At 36.7% G+C, this 18,848-nt stretch overlaps 1 protein-coding gene across 10 annotated transcripts in view; it reads right to left on the reverse strand.

Annotated features, from left to right (window-relative positions):
* The window catches only part of UBR5 (ubiquitin protein ligase E3 component n-recognin 5), an 85,769-nt gene that overhangs the window by 38,525 nt on the left and 28,396 nt on the right, over window positions 1-18,848 (reverse strand). For 7 of the 10 annotated variants that reach the window (XM_065668723.1, XM_065668724.1, XM_065668725.1 and 4 more), the window contains 9 exons: window positions 13,546-13,695; window positions 11,365-11,576; window positions 7,238-7,354; window positions 7,049-7,159; window positions 6,082-6,236; window positions 3,965-4,082; window positions 3,005-3,189; window positions 2,136-2,245; window positions 508-620 (listed from right to left, as the gene is read on the reverse strand). In XM_065668723.1, coding sequence (XP_065524795.1) covers window positions 508-620; window positions 2,136-2,245; window positions 3,005-3,189; window positions 3,965-4,082; window positions 6,082-6,236; window positions 7,049-7,159; window positions 7,238-7,354; window positions 11,365-11,576; window positions 13,546-13,695 — 1,271 coding nt within the window. The remainder of the gene's footprint in view (window positions 1-507; window positions 621-2,135; window positions 2,246-3,004; window positions 3,190-3,964; window positions 4,083-6,081; window positions 6,237-7,048; window positions 7,160-7,237; window positions 7,355-11,364; window positions 11,577-13,545; window positions 13,696-18,848) is intronic. The other 3 variants (XM_065668729.1, XM_065668726.1, XM_065668732.1) reach the window with 2 other exon arrangements.

Genomic DNA, 18,848 nt, shown 5'->3' on the forward strand with positions numbered 1-18,848 from the left:
TGAAAAAATTACAAGGACGAAATAAAGTAATACACCAAATAACTTTACAGTCATACTAATGAAGCATGGCATTTCTAATTAATAAAATAAAAAATAAATCTGTTAGTATGTTACAACAACATGAGATTCACCTGAATATTCAGTTGCTGTATATGCGAAAGTCAGTCACAATACATTTAACTCTCCACAATCTCAACTGGACAAGTAGAAACTATTGCGTAAGTCACCAAAAATAATCTTCTGGATAAAAACCACAGCTGCTTTTCTTAATAGTGGTTCAACTTAGAGTACCAGGATCTTACTTTTTAAGATTCATCACTTTTGATTCACAACACATTCCGTCTTTTATGTGTTCACTGTGTTATGGACACGCAAAGATGTGACAAAAGTCTAGTCATAACATTCTGCAACATCCACAAAGCTATGATTCTTTTAACAGCTTATTTAAGAAGGAGAACTTCTTCTTTCCCTCCCCAAAGATAGTGGGACAGTGTATTTTAGACAAACCTTGCCAACAGGAACATTCTTAACGTCTTCCACAAACACAACTTCCCTCAGAGACCACTGTTCTTCATTTACTTTCTCCTCCTCTTTTGGGGCAGGAGTAGATCGTCGTCGCTCTGAGACAAAAAAGTTATTACCAAAAAGACAGACTTGAAATATTTAATCAAAGCATCAAAATGCAATGTTCAAACATCAAACCTTTCCCGCAAAAAAGATTATCAACAGTCCAATCCAGAAATTTACATGAGGTTAACAAGAATCTGATTTTAAAAGTCAGAGGTACCTAACAGTACACCTTGCCACTTCCATGTTTTTCTGTAAAATTAGCACTAATAAAGCCCACCTGATAAAAAGTGATTTTTCAGGACATTTAAGCAAAATAATTAGAATACAATAAGGTGCTTCATCAGGGTTCAAATACGTAAGCTGTAAGGAAAAAGGCTGACATCGTGACACCATTCAGCCCTGCTCAGTGCTTTTTATCACCTTTACAAATAAACTTTGTCCTCTACATATGGATTTTTGGTAAACATCTAGAAGAGTAGCAAATGAGGCGGAAAAATAGCTACTTGGGCTAGCAGTAATTGCAATAGTTAGATTTGCTGCAAAATATTATCTGAACAATAGCTGTATTGACACTTGGGATCAAATTTAAACATGGCTAACTTAACACTGACAAGAACTTTCAATCTCCTGAATTGAGTATATAGCATAATTATCAATATATTTAAAGTCAGAAGCAGAAAACTTCTAAGCTGACTGTGAAGTTAACTTCTAACACTAGTATAAAATCCCAAGCAAAGTTACAGTCAGTGAAAAATCACAGCTGAAAGAACTGCAAAAGAGAAGAAATCGGCAGCAAAAATTAATTAGTACTACAGATCTGAGCATACGAGATTCTTGGCCACTGAATGAGGCCATTTGATCCTCCAGATGAATGCTTTTTAGAACTCCAGTATATGAACAATTAGAAGAAACAGGAGCAAAGAGATTTCTTCAAATGATAGCATTGTAATCAACTGTTTATAAAAGTATGGTTTAAACAGCGGAAAAAAATGCTTAAGAGATAAGTTGCATAAAGTATAACGTAGCCTTCTAGGTTTTTAAGTACAACTTGCACTGTAAGACTTCTCTCCCTGCTTTTGTGCATTAGTAAAGAAAGTCTAGTTTTAAGCATTTTATGTAATAGAATATGAATTACTGCTTTATGCACTGAAGTTCACCTGAGAGGCAAACTGTGTAATAACAGCTTAAAGGGAACTTTCCAAAAGAAGTTCAACTTCTCAGCTGTAAAGAAACTCACTCTGATATTGCAATTACACATAAACAACTTTATCTTCAAACTTCCTCTTTATCACCTCCAGAAAGATAATTTTGATTCTGAGAACTGTTATGCTTGCTTAGATATACTTTACATCAAGTAGTCACTGCTTACATGAATATTCTTGAATTTAACACTGACAATTCACAGGTTATCTAATGTCTATTACAAAGCTTTCACATATACTGCAGTTCAGACTGAAGACCAAAAGGGATTCTGAAATTAGTCCAGAATCTTTGTAGAACTGCCTTTTACAAAAACTTCTATCTACACAAATACTTTATGTTACTATGAGCTACTCATTACTTACTATATGGCATAGATGCACTGCTTGCTATTGAAGATGCATCACTACAAGTGGAAGCTGGGGATGGTGGAGGACCCATCTCAGTTTTCACTGGCTCCTGTTTGCTTTCAGGTCTGGAATAAATGACATAACTTAGCATGAAGGAAAAAGGTGATATTTTTTCCATGAGAATGACATCCCAGCCACATTTCTTTAATAACACTTTAATGAAGTAACTCCATACTCCATCCTAACTGACAAGACTATACATCTGATGTTGGAAATGGTGTTATCCTGCTTTATCAGATATTAGCTTTATAATATTAACTGAGCATAGATACAATATTACAGAAAATAAACACCCTTAGATGTGCCTCATTTGAAGACAAGAATAATTATTAGCTTTGTAGAGACAGCTGAAACACTAGTTAGAACTGCTGAACTTTTTTAAGCTTTTCTTGAAATGGTTTAAATCCCATTTTAAGAAACATTAAAATGGCAACTGTCAGCCTGATTTCCTCTCCCTACCCCCAGACTATGGAGGGACTGAAATAGGTCTCTCAATGCCATGAAGGGCCTGAAAATAGTTCTATAACAAAACCACTTTGTTACTAAAATACAAAATCTTGGAAACTTTGTGCAACACTGCAGGAAAATCTTAAATCTAATATTCCTTCGGCATTACATATTTGCATAGCCGCTTCACACAACTGAGACACCCTTCTGGCACTGAGCATCTCTGCACATTTAGCAGAGTTAACAAGAAAGAATCTTACAAAGGCAGCAGGAAGTTCAAACCGACGAAAACCTTTCTTTTCATTTTTTAATCAATCAATTAAAGAGAATACCACGTAAACGTCCTGTGTGCGAGCATGTGTGTTCTCAATACTTACTTTGCCTCAGTAGTTTTACTAGCTTTCTCCATGTTTTTCAAGCTCTCAGGTGATCGAAGCTGAAATCGACAGCTGTCATTCATGTTCCAAACAGATTCCATTAACACACCCACTTTAGGAATTCCAGCACTGATTGAAAAAGCAACTGCTCCAGCATGATAGAGGGGATTATTTCTTAAACACACCTACAGACAGAAATATTTTTTCTATGAGAACAATGGGTTATACTGAGGGAAATCATATATGCATGCCATTTTCTTGGTGACATATGCAGTATTCAAAAAATAAAGCTTATGGAACTAGATGAGGAGGGAAGTCACCATGACGTACTATGCGCTCTTCTGGAAAAAAAGAGACTGTTGTGCAATTCACAGCTGAAAGCAACCACTTCAGCAGTGCAATTGCTTAATAAATAGTATTTTGACGCTCAATCACAAAAGGAACAATTTATGTAATAACAAAGACTCATCCCAGAGTTGATTATAACAGATTGGGAACAGAAAGAAATGTGCTCCCTTGGAAGAAACTGTTTTGTCTCATACTAGTTCTAATACTAATCACAAAGAATCCCAACCCTCTGTGTCAGCTATTAACCTTTCTGGTAACGGCTTCAAACCAAAGGCCTATCCCACTGCATAAACAAATCAAACCCAGACTCTAATACATTAGGCACTTAAACGTCAAATAATTTACAAAGCTATTTGCCGTACTGAGAATCATATTTCAATACGTATTTTCTCTCACATATTTTCTCTCATTAGTCATACGTGTAACGGTGACAACACCTGAACAGAATACACCAATTTACAGTCATATAATTAAAACATACTATTTTAATTCCACACTATTGATACAACTTTTGTGCCTAACAAGAATACAACCTTCATTTTGTTTTCAATAGCAGGCTGTAAACTCATCATACATCATGATAAAAGTGCCACATGGGACAGCTGCACTTGCCTGGGTTCCAACAGTTATGTTTGGCATAGAGGAGATACCAGCACTAGACTTCGGCTTTTTGTTTTTCGCTCTGGCCTTTTCTAGCATTTTCTTCCTTTGGCTGAAAGGAACTACACCCCTGTGGAAAAAGGCATATTATTTTAAAAAGGCTTTGTAATAAATGCTTATTTTATAACTTTGAATATTTATTCCTTCTGCTTTATGTAGTCATGATTCAACGTACAGGCCTCTGTGCCACCACCCCTAAAATGTCAAAGGACTGTAGAAATGACTTTTCCTATATTCACCCCCACTTTCCAAATTCATCTCAGCTGGCCAATTTATTAGGAGGAGAAGCACATAAGATATGTCATTGCCAAATGGCTTTTCTTCTAGTCCAAAATGCTGCAAGACCTCTGTCACAGATGGTAAACTCCAGTCACAGCTGGTACACTCCAGTCACAGCTTTCGAGTTGCAGGTTGTCCCCAAAGAACTTGAGGACATCCTTCTCATGAATAGTGATAATCTCCAGAACTTGCAGTCACAGGAGAAGAGGATGAGGCCTTTTGGTTTTGTATTCTAAAAGCTTCACTTTCTCTCTGGGGACATGGCTGAAGGAGTCTAAGACTCTTACGACAGACTTAAGCTGCAAGAAGGGGGAAAATAGGACACTTCTTTTGTAATTGGATCCACTCAGTTTAGCTGAAAACTCCCACATACACAGTTAAGCATGCCTATTATTGTGATACTTCATGTTTTAGTCAGTAGGTTTTAGTCAGACACTTTTATTTAAAATTCTCCTTCATGTTAAATAAAACATGAAAAGCATCAGTCCTGCGTAACACTGGAAACCAAAATCCTGTCTAGTGTACTACAGACCATTGTAACTATGGATATCAATAGTAACAGACTGTCTTCATCAACCTGATTAACACAAATTCACCACTGCTGACATTTAATCCCTCCCAGAAAGGACAAGTTGGTTAATAAATAAATTGCTTTCAAAGATTACATATATGCTAATAAGTCTTTTTATATATTGCACCAATTATTCTAAAAGCAGTAGAGATGGCAGGTACTAATAGCCAGGTACCTCCAATGTTATAGCTTACTTTGTTACAGCTCGTTTCTATACTACGAGTAATTATTCTAAGTGAGGTATGTCATAACATAAGAGCCAAGAATCAGAGCGCTGCAATTTTGAGATTTGGGACTGGAAGTTAGAATAAAATACATCTGCGTTTAAGTTTACAAGCCTAGCTACAATTCTACTTACATATATTCCAAAGAGTTATTCAAATTTAATGAGAAAACTGTTTCATTGAATTAATTTTCAATGCTTTGATTTCCAACTCATAACCAAGTATTTAACTCATACATGCCTAAAAGTTACTTGAGCTTTGGGCATGATGCGTAATGCAATGACTTTTTACGCACTGACAAAAATAATGCATACTGACAAAGCACTAGTACTATTCAATGAATTCACTCAAAAGAGAAATCCATTTCAGAGTGCTTTTGGGAATGGTATTTTTGAGGGCTTGGGGGGGATTTCTGTTGTGGTTTTTCTTGTTGTTTGTTGGGTTTTTTTAAACATAGGCGTCTCAATTATCAAATTGTTAGTTAAAATATTTTAACTAACATTTCATATTTTACGATTTTAAAAGAGTTAAATTTTAACAAGCTCCAGAGGGAACATCTGGTGCTATTGCTCCCTTCTTTAAGATCTGAATCACAAACTAATAGACAAAATTTTCTAACAGAACCTGACAGAAGATTGTGTACCTCCTACGTGGGTAAGTTTATTCCATACTCATAATCTGAAAAGGCCTGAAAGGCATAAAGAATGTTATTCTCTGATCCTGTGTAGTACTGAGCTATCTGAATACTGAAGCATTTATACGCATCTCCTGAAAGAATAACCTTGTCTTTTTAGAGTTGTGATAACTGGATCCAAAAAATCTTTCAGCATTAAAGAAGAAAATAAATATGCTTTAAAAAGGGAAACTAAGCTCAAGCACAGAGTTGTAAAAATCAGAACAACTGTAGTTCAGTAGTTTTGCAATGCTGCTCAGAGAATAACATGAAGACATCCAGTGGATCTACACTGCTATACATAAATGCAGCATTTACTTACCACCAATACAAGTTGTTCTCTAGTTGGGCACACGTATAAAGAGCACAACAATGTAAAGAAACAATCCGTTCTCCCTGAAGCTCTGAGTATGTCTGTGCAGTGTGTTCTAATTTAGATGCTACAGAGCTTAAAGTTTCATCTACCCACGTAGCAACCTAAGTGAGAAGGGAAGAAAGGAAAAAAAGAAAATTTACAATTTAATGTACTATTTACTGGTTTTGAAGGGGGGGAGGAGTGGTGGTGAAGCAAACCACAAAATGGAAAACAATTATTCCCTTTGGGATTTTGTTCACTACACCCTTCTCTTTCTTTCTCTCTTTTCAGGATTTTTCTTAATTCCTCTATTTCCAAACCCCTAAAAAAATTAAAAAAAAAAAAAAACACCGCCAAAAAAACCACCACCAAAAAAACCCCAAAACAACAACAAAACACAAAAACCCACCACAAAAAACACCTCACCCCCAAAGACCATAGAGGTGTCAAAAAAAACTTCAACAGGTACATATACTTTATTAAATCAGTTTCAAGCTCACTCATAATTGGGCAGAAAAAGCTAACTTTACAGCACTAAAGTTTGAATGCCCTTAAGTTTATGGTAAATATATACTGAAGATTACCAAGCTTCTCTATTCTTAAACTAGTGTTTGTTTCTACCGTAACAGCAAACGGCCAAGTATTTCAGATAATCAGATAATCAGGTAGAACAGGTATCTTCTCAGTTTCAGCTGTAAATCTGCCGGATATTATTTTTTTCAAAAACCTTTTGCATCTTTTAGAAAACACTAGTTGAGTTTCTGTGTTGGTTTTACATCTCTACAGAGGAAAGTAAGTAGAATGAATGAATGAATGAAGTACTTTCAATTACTGATGAAGCTTAAGAATCAATTTCTCTGTAATACATTGCAAGTAACTGCAAAATCAAAAACCCCAACTCTGTCAAATTCAGCAACCATAACACATCTCCTACCTTGTTATTTTCAGTGGCAACAGTTGCTCTAATACTATTTGCAGAAAGCAGCACAATCTTTTCATTGGTTAATCCCAAGAACATGGCTCGTGGATGATGCAGTGAAGGATTCTTTGGAAATAGAAAAATATTTTAGATATTCAAGCATATAAATAATTCTGAAGATAAGCATTTAAAGGTACACAGTACCTGTGCATTTCTGTAAGGCTCTGATTCACTCCACTTCCACTGATAGAGTTCTCCTTTACTGCTAACAGCCACGAGCTCAGAATACAGAGCTCCAATAGAAATAAACTTTGTTCCATCCTACAAATACAGAAATACAAAGTGTAAGATAACAAAATTATAAATGCACACATATAAATACATAAATGAGAAAAAAAAAAGAAAAAAAAAAAAAAACCCAAACTTGAATCTGGGTTTTTTTTCAGTTTCCATGAATGTCATACTTGAAAGTAAAGATACATCCAGCTTGTCTCAAGCTCAGCATGCCCTCAAACAAATACACACACACACAAAACATTACTGCTTCTGACAGAGTGAGGGAATAAAGAGACAGATATTCTTTTCCTGAAGCTTAGCAATAACACATACATGGCCGTTAAGTTTCTTAAGAGCTTCCACAATTGTTGAGGAAGACAACACTGCCCATTAAAGATGAGAATATCTCTAGAGTTCTGATAAAAAAAAGCTTCCCTCCAAAATTCTCGCTTTCCGAAACGAATGAAAAAACAATGTAATTCCATTATTTCATTCCCAAGCATTCTCATGAAGACATCTTCAACTACCCAAAAAAAAACCCTACCAAATTCCCTGCCTCATCAGCTAAACAATTCTCATCTTTCACTTCTGAAGGTAAATAACTACAAACAGATGAACCTTCTTTAAAACAAAAAGTGACATCTTAAAAAGTGACATATAACACACTGATTTTTGTACCGTTATGACCTGATACACTGGAAAAGTTCCAAATTAATGGGTTATTTCCCCCTCCTCCCCCTTTTCTCCTGCTTAACATCTTACCACAACTCATACAGCATCTTTCTACTACTTAAACAGTTCCACTTTGCTCAACTGCTTCATTCTGTCCCTTACCTGAATCTCTCACAAGCCTATTTTGCGCCCCTCTCACATTTGCTTGTATACCCACCATGCAAGCAATTACGTAACAGTTAGAAGCTCACCTTTTTCAAGTTCCTGCTCCCCACTGTACTGAAACCAAAGTCAAACTACAAAGCTGTAAATTTGAGTGATTTCATAAAACATTTACCTCTGTTTACAGAGAAACATTTATAAGGTCTGTCTATTTGCTGCTTCTCAGCATGAGCAGCTACAGGACAATCACATTCTTTCTAAATTTTTTACTGTAACAATTAAAACTTTCCTTCCACTTAAGGGAGAATACAGCTTTTAAGAAAGTGAAAAAACAAACTAGTGTAAAATCAAATGCTGTCTTCTACAGATATAAATCTGAAAGACAGGTACATGATAACTCGTCTTCTCTGTAGTTATTTCCCATCTTTAGCGGCCTCTCAGATTACAACATACCACATTTAAGCAATTCAACCATCTGAGGGAAAACTGAACTCTACCAGACCATTAAAAAAAACACCACACTATCCAGTACATTTATCTGTCCCCTAAATAAAGGGGCTTTTCTTTCAGCTATAGAAGTTTACAAGTGGAAATATTTTAGTTCCATAAATCTGGCTTCACGCTACTTTTTTTTTTTTTTTTTACTTTTTTCATGTCCAAAAGTGCACTTTTGAAAAGGTGCCTGCCCTTGAATAACATGGGATTCAGTACATCCCGTACCAACAGCTCAAAATGTTTGCTGATACTTTGGGAAAGAAGAGAAAGAAGGCAGCAGGGAAGGACAGAGCAATCACAAGCAAGTCTTTTTTATACCCTGATAACAGGATCTAGAATTAATTAAATCATAAGAGACTTACTTTGCTCTGGAGGGCATCTACCCACACAGCGCAGAAGCAGCACAAATGCTAATGTGTGTCATGATTAATACTTGCTATCACATAAATATTGTATATTCTGAGGAAGAACTGTCATCAGAACCTACTGTAGTCTAGTAAGATGCATCTCTACTTCATCTGAATAACTGAATCCTCAGAAGATATCTGGCCTAATGGTCTAAGTAAAGCAATTAATTTTTGCTCCAAGACAGTATCGTTATGACATTTAATCTTGCTAATGTGTTTCGCAACTTTTTATAAACACACAGTTTTATACCTCAAGCTCAACACTAAAGAGACCAGCCATTCCCAATTTTTCCCTCCCTTCCATGAAAATATTAGCAGTTGTGATCTAAGTGCTACAGGAACTCCCATAAACACAAGTTAACCACCCTCATTGTGGAATACTACAGTTCTGCTTCAAACGCTAACATTAAAATGATGAAAAATTAAGGAAAAATGTTTGCAAACAAGACTGCTTATTTTGCAGTAATTCCTCAGGTACTTTAATCCCTCCCCTAGCTCACTGTCTTTTCCATTAACATTTCAATATCTCCTTTCCAATTTTCAAATAGGAAGAAACATCTGAACTGGCCTCTCACAGAAATCATCTCCCTCAGGATTCACCTTGAAGAATTTCTGTTGGAAAAACCTTCAGAGTGAGGCTATAGCAAGAAAAAAGCCAAACAGTTTCTTATGCATGTTCCGCTGATGGACTGAAGGATGAAAAGTTTAACTACTTTTGGATAAAGATGAAAGGCCTTTCCAGAAAGACACCTTTATTTAACTGGAAGCTAGGCTTTGTCTCAGTGCACATGCAAACAGGTATCTTGGAAGAAGTTCAATATATTTAAATTGAACAAGCATGCAATTAGTATCACATCAAGTTAATTCCATAAAAAATGCCCAATAAAAGACTGCAGTAGTTGTCCTTGGGCAGAATCTGCTGAGTTCGCAAGTAACAAAAAACCCCATCCAGGGAAAAAAAACCCCAAGCAAACAAAACAGTAATTTCATAAGTATGTTTCAGGACTAGAGGAAAGAATTGGGTTAACAGGGAAACCATTCCCCAAGTAGGAAAAAACAACACCAAAACCCACAACAAAAGTAAAACCACAATAATGGGCATACTGATGTTACCAAAACACACCAGTGAAAACCAAAAAGCTAAGTTAGTACTTCAAATCTAACCTACATTTATTCTTTTATGCTAAAACCCCTGAAATCTCCCTCTGCACAAGCTAGTTGACTCTGCCCTTCTACCATCATGATAAAGCAAGCGGGACAAAAGCTGCCAATTCTCACCAACTGAGGTTCACCATTACTGGCTGAAAAAAATATGAATTCATACTTTAGACCTAAAAGGTCTGGTTGGGAGAACAACATTGAGACAAGCATTCTCTTTAGGTATCGCCAAAATAAAGATGACAGAACCTAAATGTGAGCTGCTGCAAACAGAAATAAGCCTCTGAAGCCACCACCCCTCTTCAAGCTTCTTTATCTATACTTAGTCCGAAAGGAAAAAACAGAGGCAGAAAAAGGAAGCATGACATTTCAAAATAGCAGCCTCAGAGATGCTACAGACAGAAACGGGAACACTAGAAATACACCCCAAGTCCATCAAATTTGGTCTAATAAACATAGGTTATCACTTCCATTCCTCGGAAGTTTTTTTGTTTGGCTGGTTGGTTGGTTTGGGTTTGTCATGCTTTGTTTTTTAAAGTCATTTCCTCAAGCATTTAGGTAATTTATAAAGAAAATTACTACAGATACTCAGCAACATATAGCTGGTGTTCCTATTATTCTTGTATCTCACATGGGAGTTACTTCTTGCCTTGAAAATGGAATCAGGGTTACAAAGAAAACAAGCTAATAAAAACCAAAGGGATTCTGAAGAAGCCAACAGTACTCATTTAAATTATTGGCCAACTCAAAACACACTGCAAATAAATGTCACCTTTCACCATTGCTGCTTAAAAGCCTAATCCACTCAAACAGAAAGTATCTCTGGGAATAACAATGCTAATAAAAAAAAGATGATTCCTTGATAAAGAATAGTTTAGATTGTTTCACGAGTGTCCTACTGCCTATTAAATGCTTTGACCACCTAAGTAAAAACAAGAAGAAAGGAAGAAAAACCTCAGACCTTATGATCTACAGCAGTGCCTTTGAAACACATGGAAAAGAAAATTGAAACAGTATTAACAGAAGCACAGCTGTAAGTTATTTATCATTTTCCTAAGTGCATAATAAAGAATCTGCCTTATTACATTATCGCACATAAACTTTGATATTCAAAAAGGAAATGCAAAGCATGCAAATAAAACAATTTAAAAAATTCAGTACCTTATCTGGCCACCACTGCAAGTCTTCTCCCAAGGAAACAGGACTTTGAACAGGTGTATTCTTCTTGTCCAGGTTTGGTTCCCCTTCCTTACTTGTAGAGCCTCTTTCATTATCAAATGAGGCTCCATCAAGCCACCTTCGTTCACGCAAACGTAAAACGGACTCACGTTCACGCAACAGCTCAGAGTCTCTCTCTAAGGGAAGAAGGAGAACTGGTATGCAATTGGGTCACACCAGTGGGATAAAAGTAAGCCACTCTCTAGTAAAGACCCTTCAGGATGCAACTAACAGCAGTTAAATCTACTCACACAGATTAAAAATAAAGTCCTGACATGCAACATTCAATACATTAACCCTTTCAAGTGTATGTATTTTAGAATTACTGAACATAAAAATAAATTAGAAATGAACTCTTACAGTTTTGTGCAGTATAAAAAAAAAATGCTAAAGCATTTTCACTTACATCGTAAGAGGCCAAATACATTTAACACTGCAATTTAAAGTTTTATAGTACAATATGTAGGTTTGTAGCACTGTTTTATCAACATAATTAACAACAACAAAGAAAGTCTAAGTCTATATAGTCTGCTAGAGATCTTTATGCAAACCAAAAAAGAGTATTTCTTACAGAGTTTCATAACTTCCAAAAAAAAAACCAAAAAAACCCCAACCCAGTAGTTTGAAAAGGTTAAAGAAAGCAAGCATTAAAAAAAGCTCTCATATAATGTTTGATAATCCAACCCCTTTTGTTTAAAGCAATATTCCATAGGACTGGATTTAATAAATTAAAGTGTATCTGTTTTGAGTAGATCAAATGTAAACTTTTCAAGAGTCAGACAAGTTTTAAAAAGGATCCTTGTAGGAAAATGTTCCTTACCAAAACGCTTCCCCTCCAATTGGCCTACAAACTGTCTAAAGCCAGTACACTCTGCAGTTCACTCATGCAGATAAGTTTTTAAAATCAGGTAATCAAACTAACTTTCCAAGAGTCAACTATGCATGGAAAATAAGTTATTAGAAAATTGGTGATAACATCTTATATAGAAAAACCTTAGGAAAGGAAAAAAAAAAAGGAGGAATTTAGAAGGAGTTATGTCAGATGCTGAATATTCGTACATGCACATAATGCATTTAAACCTATTAAGTACTTCACTTATGCTCATAAAAATCAACTGAATGACATGTATTAGATGACCACATTATTATATCGTTGTTTCAACAAATTACGCCACTTCTTGGGTCTTTTGATGTAGTAGACAAATGGGAGTTTTCATATCAGCCAAACACAACAGCTTGTCTTACAGATACTATAAAGTACTGTACTTTTTTTCTAGCAAACATCACACTGACCCCTGACTAATAATTTTGTAACAGGAACTTAAGTGTTTAGCAATTAATATACTAAAACGCGCTTATGAAAGGCAACAAAACTGTACTGAACAATTACAGCAGAGGTTGGATTAACAGTTTGGAAATACTCTACGCATTTGCGCAACAGCTTCAAAAAGACAGGAAATTGCTGCATGGTCTGTTATAAATCTTTCAGGTGTAATATGCTTTAAAAAAAAAAAAAAAAAAAGGAAAAAAGTAAAATGCCTTAACACTGCTCAAGGAGGTTTTTTTATCAGCTGCCAATAGTTCTCCATATCCAACTATAAGAATGCTTCCAAAAAGTAAAATTTAGGGTTTTTTCTCCCTCCATAGTAGCTAAAGTTCCTCATTCCATAAAGGTAACTTCTGTCATGGAACAATTAAGGAAATGGGAAGAACGGTGAACAAAGAGCAACCCAAAAGAAAGAAAGAAAAAAAAGAATGCTGCATGTCATCGTTGCTCATTTTTGAGGCGAATTACAGATTTGTAATGCAATCTATGTATTAGTAGCTACTTACACTACAGTTCATTTTAAACTTAACATGCAAAAATTGTATAACACCTTGCAACACCAAAGACCACAGATTTAAAATACATGACTATCAAGGTTCTTGCAGAACTTACCTGCTAATACTCATAATTCATTAATAATTTTGATAATGAGTAGCAGTCTATTTGTCTACTCTATATTTCACAACATATCACAGTCTACTTTCGCATTACATCAGAATCTACACCACCAGTGTGTACTACCACTAGCTTTTTCCACAGCAAACTACTTATTACAAAGAAAAAAGGTGCAAAATTACCTCTGGATGAGCCTAGCCTGGAAAGTGATGAGCGCCGAAAGGATGGATAACCAAAGTAACTAATATCTTCTGAAAACATAGCATCAGCATCAATAATGACACTTGGGTGAGCAGAATGTATGTCAGCATCCAGAAGAGACATAAGATCCTCTATAAGAGGAGACAAGGGTCTTAAGTGAATAATCAGCTACTTAAAACATCAGCTAGAGAGACCATCAACTAAACAAATATCAAAACAAAAAAATCCTATCTATTAATTGAATTTCTGCTCTTCAGATTCACCAGTGCAAACTCATGTGCCTCCTATGCAACCACATTTACTATCAAGCTTGGCAGACTAGTGAACAAAACCAGTTTCCCTACAAGAACTGCTCTGTCACTTACCTAACCACATTTCCCAAACAAGACTTGCCCAACACACATTTTTCTGTAACCCAGAAATTCAAACTTCAGCCTGTCACTTGAAAGAACAAGGCACCAGGATAAGAGACATATGTACATACATCTGCACACACACTCATGCACATAATGCAGGACTCCAAAGATAACCTAGAATTAAGGGAGGACAGAATTGATGGTGAAAGCTGGCCTTCACAAAGCCACGTCTTTGATGTCAAAGACCATACATTCCTTCACGGAACGTTTCTTCCACAGAATGACAAAGTTGTTTAATACACAGGCCAGTAGCTTGCAGCTTCCGGTATAAATCTTTACATTGAGCTATGTTATAACAACAGTTATCTGGAAAAAAAGCACAATTTTTAAATACCATGCAGTTAAAAACAAAAACACAACCAAAACAAGAAAGATGAACTTCATTACTGTGACTGCCCTAGCTTCTATGTTAGAGAGCTTTGTTCAGTTTATCTGAAATACTGATAATCCTTAAAGTACAAAACAATGCCCTTCCATTCACCAGACCACAGCTATTATCTACACGCAAAAGAGCCTACCAAAAATTCATATAATTTACTGAAATTCAGCAATATGTCTTATAAGACAAGTAAACCTGACTACCATCTTGCTGCTAAAGAAAGGACAGCCCAACTTCCCTCCTTCATCCCTGTGGCAGGCACCAAATCAGGCAAAGTGGAATTTCTAAACCCACAACTGGCATATTCACCTGGCTTCAAACAATACTTCACAGGGTACAGAAGTAAGGTGGGAAGCAATCTTCAGACTGACTTAACCGGGTAGTCCGGCAGATTCCCAAGGGTGATGCCTCTCCACACACAGCAATGCTGACTAGACCCTACTGCTGCCAAATGTGACAGTTCTGCCCCATCCTGGACTTTCAAGCAAATGTGACTAAAAGCTCAGGCTCCCCAAATTAGGTTTCAGCTAACCCATACAGGCACACAAACCTCACCAAGATGCAAGGGAATCTCAGGATAGCTCCTTCTGGCAACAGGACAGCCTTATCTGCTTAACCCACTCGTGAAGCTAAAATGACGCTATACAGAGTCCCTTCAACAAACACAGAAGGAGCACATGTAATCTAAACACATCTAGTTCTCAGCCTGTACCTCACTGCAAGCATAAAACAAGAGTGGCTAGAAATCAAGGTTTGAAGTTAAAGCATTCTTAACAGTATTTCATGGTTTAAGCCCAGCCAGTAGCTTAGCACCATGCAGCCATTCACTCACACCACTCTTCCTTTCCCCACTCCGGGCGGGATGGGAAAGAAAAACAAAAGAATGTAAACCCCATGGGTTAAGAACAGTCCAATAACTAAGGCACAATATACTACTACTACTACTAATCATAATAATGATAATTATAACGGAAATAACAAGCGGAGAAAACGTAAAACCTAAAAAGGCAAGGAAAAAGAAAAAACCCAATAAACACAAGGGATGCACAACACAATTGCTCACCACCCATCAACCGATATCCAGCCTGACTCAAGCAGTAATCTGCCTTTCTGGGTAACTCCCTCCCAGTTTATACACTGGGTATGATGTGCCCTGGTATGGAATACCCCTTTGGCTCATTTGGGTCAGGTGTCCTGTCTCTGCTTCCCCCTGGCTTCCCATGCCCCTCCTCACTGACAGAGCATGAGAGAGGAAAAAGTCCCTGACTAGGGTAAGCACTACTGAGCAACAACTAAAACATTGATGTGTTATCAGCATTATTCCCAGACTAAAGCCAAAACACAGCACTGTACCAGCTACTATGAAGGAGAAAAATAACTGTTACAATTGAAACCAGGACACAGTAAGAACTGATTATTATAGGTCTTTTTCTCAGTGTCTGGAATGGGAGCGGTGGGTAGTTGGGATGGTGTGTGAAACACAAAGGAGTGGGTATCCAAAAACTGAAAAAGGAGCCAGAAGTCTGCACTTACAGCCAGTATTAATTTACTTACCTGTTCCACTTATCAATATTAAAAGTGTTAAGACTTTCACATCCCTGCACATCAGAATATTCATCCTTAAATTTCTGAAGTCTCATCTCTAGGAAACACCTACCAACTACAACCAGCTGCCCCAAAAAAAACTGCGCTGTAATCAGTGAGTGCTGTGGATCTCAAAGCAAGCAAGACCTGCACAAATGCTTTCTGCATTAAATAAGTAAGCCACTCAAGTACAGCCTGTGCTTCTAAAAGCATACCATTTGGGACTTGGTGGTTCATCCAGTACATTTTAAGCAGTCATCCTTGACAGAGTGCTTGGAAATCCTAGCACTGGATTTGGCAAACAGGCTCTGTCTTATTAAAACACTTCAGATCACTCAGAATGACCTTACTCTGCCTCTACTATACCTATTTTCCACTGGCTTTTCACAGTGATAAAGCACCGGTACACCTCACCTTAATGCGTCAACTTGTAAGCACCAGACTTTAAGAGCTGAAAACAAAGCTGAGACTCTGTGGTATCTCCCAAAATCCACATGCTGCTCCTCTTCCCTCCTCCCACACCTACCATGACCACCTCTTTCTAGGCAAGCTCCAGCCTCTCCACAGGCTGGCAACTCATTCTCATTTGGTTTTGATCACTATCCAACCAAGAACTACAAAACACTTTTATCTCTGTTTAGGAATGGAGTGGCCTGTGCAGAAAAGAACTCTGCAGCCTCATTAAAAGACAGTATGTTGAGGTTTTTGAAGGTAAGCTAAGCCAGAAATCCTCTTGACAGAAAATAGGCACTAACTTGTGACACTCACACAACCTTCCACCATGTCAGGCATCTAGAGTTCAGCTGTGTTTCCAAAAGAAAAAATTAAAGCCAGAATTAAGAACCAAAACCATGTGAGGTTTTTTTGCTAAATTTGCATTAAGACAAGTGAGGAAATTAAGCCTCTTCCTTCCCTCTTATTTCAACTTCAAATCAGATTTTAATTTTCTTCCAATATTTCTGCAAGAGATCCACTTTCTTCCATTTTCTATACACACTAAAAGCTGCTACAACCAGTAGGAATAGGAGCCAAATTCACTCCACACTCCCCTTCAAACATCACTGAAATCTTTCTTGTGTTATGAAAACATAGATACTGCAAGGCTACATCCAGCTTAAGAATCCAGGGAAAAAAAAACAAAAAAGAAAAAACAGAAAACAAAAAAAAAAACAAAAAAAAACCACAAAAAACAAAAAAAAACCACAACAACATTCTCAATGACTTGATTTTCCTGCTCTTCAGAAAATTCCCATGGGATGACATCATTTACCTCTTGTGCTGTGCTAGACCAGAATCAGTCAGCACCCTTTGCATTTAGATGTAGTAACTCTGACTAACCTATTTAGGTAAGGAAGTACCTATGATTTCCTAGTAAACACCACTGAAAATTGGAAGGAAAAGGATATCCAGCGCAGAAGGGGGAAAAAACCAAACCAAAAGAAACCCCACAAAAAAACCACAACCCCTGCCCCAATTAAAAAGCCAAGTTTTAGTAGCATGTAAACAGCAATTCAAATACTGAGAAAAAATTTAGTTTCAACAGCTTCATGTGTAGCATTATCACTGGATTCAATAACCTTTTGAAAGCATTGCCTAGATTGAGCTCACACTAAACCTTTTCCCATAAAGGGGCAATTGTAAGTTCTCTACCTTCTTCTCAGCTGCAGATTTTTTACGAACTGTTCAAGAATTCAATGCCTTGAGCATCTCCTCCTCTTTCAAGTCTGGATTAAATTGGCAAACCTGACAGTAAGAGAAACATGTATTTTTGTTTCCTAGGAAACCAAACTCAAACAGAACTCCACAACCCATTTCTCAATAAGATATATTTCTTCAAAACATTACCCAACTTGAACTCCATCTTAACAAAAAAGAGAGAAAACCACAACTAAAAAACACAAACAACACCACCAAAACCACAGAAAAACCACACACCTAATCGTTTTCCCCAAAGGCAAGCCACTGAGCTAATCCTGCGCTGTGCCCTGGTTCTCATCTCCTTTCACTGCAAGTCAATACAGTAAGCACTGCTGCAACACCAGCCCATCTCTCTTCTCTGTAATAATAAAAAAAGCTTTTTAAACAGCTCATCTCAATTCCAAAATCAAAAGTAGCCTGCATTTTGCCAAGCCTATGCTCCACAAGTCCCACTAGCAAGAACTCACTATATCATGCGGAAGTTACTGAGCAAACACACACACATCTGAAATATGCAAACAATAAAATATTTTAACTTCTACAGAATCTCTATATAGAAGATTAACAGAACATAAAGCTCAGAAGCCTCTAATACAATTTGATGTGAGCTGGAAAAATAATCTAGAGACTTCAAGTCTTTTCTATGCTAAATGATCTTGTTCTCTGTAGTTTTTACCTTGATTATTTTCTTTATGTACTTGTTACATCAAATGAACCCACATTCCCCTCTGCTAACCATCATAAAAGAAAGAGGACTAGAGAAGTCAAAGTATGCAAGAGTCCAACAGTAAATATCTAAGAGACAGTCTGTACAGAAAAGTAAAGTTCTGCTCTTCACTGCACTTCACACTTTGGAAGAATTTAGGTAAGACTCAGACAAGTTTCTTGTTACCCTAAACAAATAAAAAAATCAGATAACAACCTTCAAAATACTCACTGCAATTATCACAACCGACTTATGAATGTGTCCTGGTTTGCAATAAAAAAAAAATTTATTAAGGTCACAGTTGCTGTAAAGTACTTCAGCTTTTTTTTATTTATTTTTTAAACCGTATGTAAATTATTCTTAAGGTTTAAAAAACAAACAAAAAGCTTCTCTGTCTTGGAAGGCTTAGAGGAGTAACCCCTAAATTTAAGGGTCACAAAGCACCAGACATGCAGAAAGTAAAAATTAGCATATGCTTTTAATCAAAATGCAAGAGCCTCA

Source organism: Lathamus discolor, chromosome 2 (assembly GCF_037157495.1).
Source record: "Lathamus discolor isolate bLatDis1 chromosome 2, bLatDis1.hap1, whole genome shotgun sequence".
Classification (NCBI taxonomy): domain Eukaryota; kingdom Metazoa; phylum Chordata; class Aves; order Psittaciformes; family Psittacidae; genus Lathamus; species Lathamus discolor.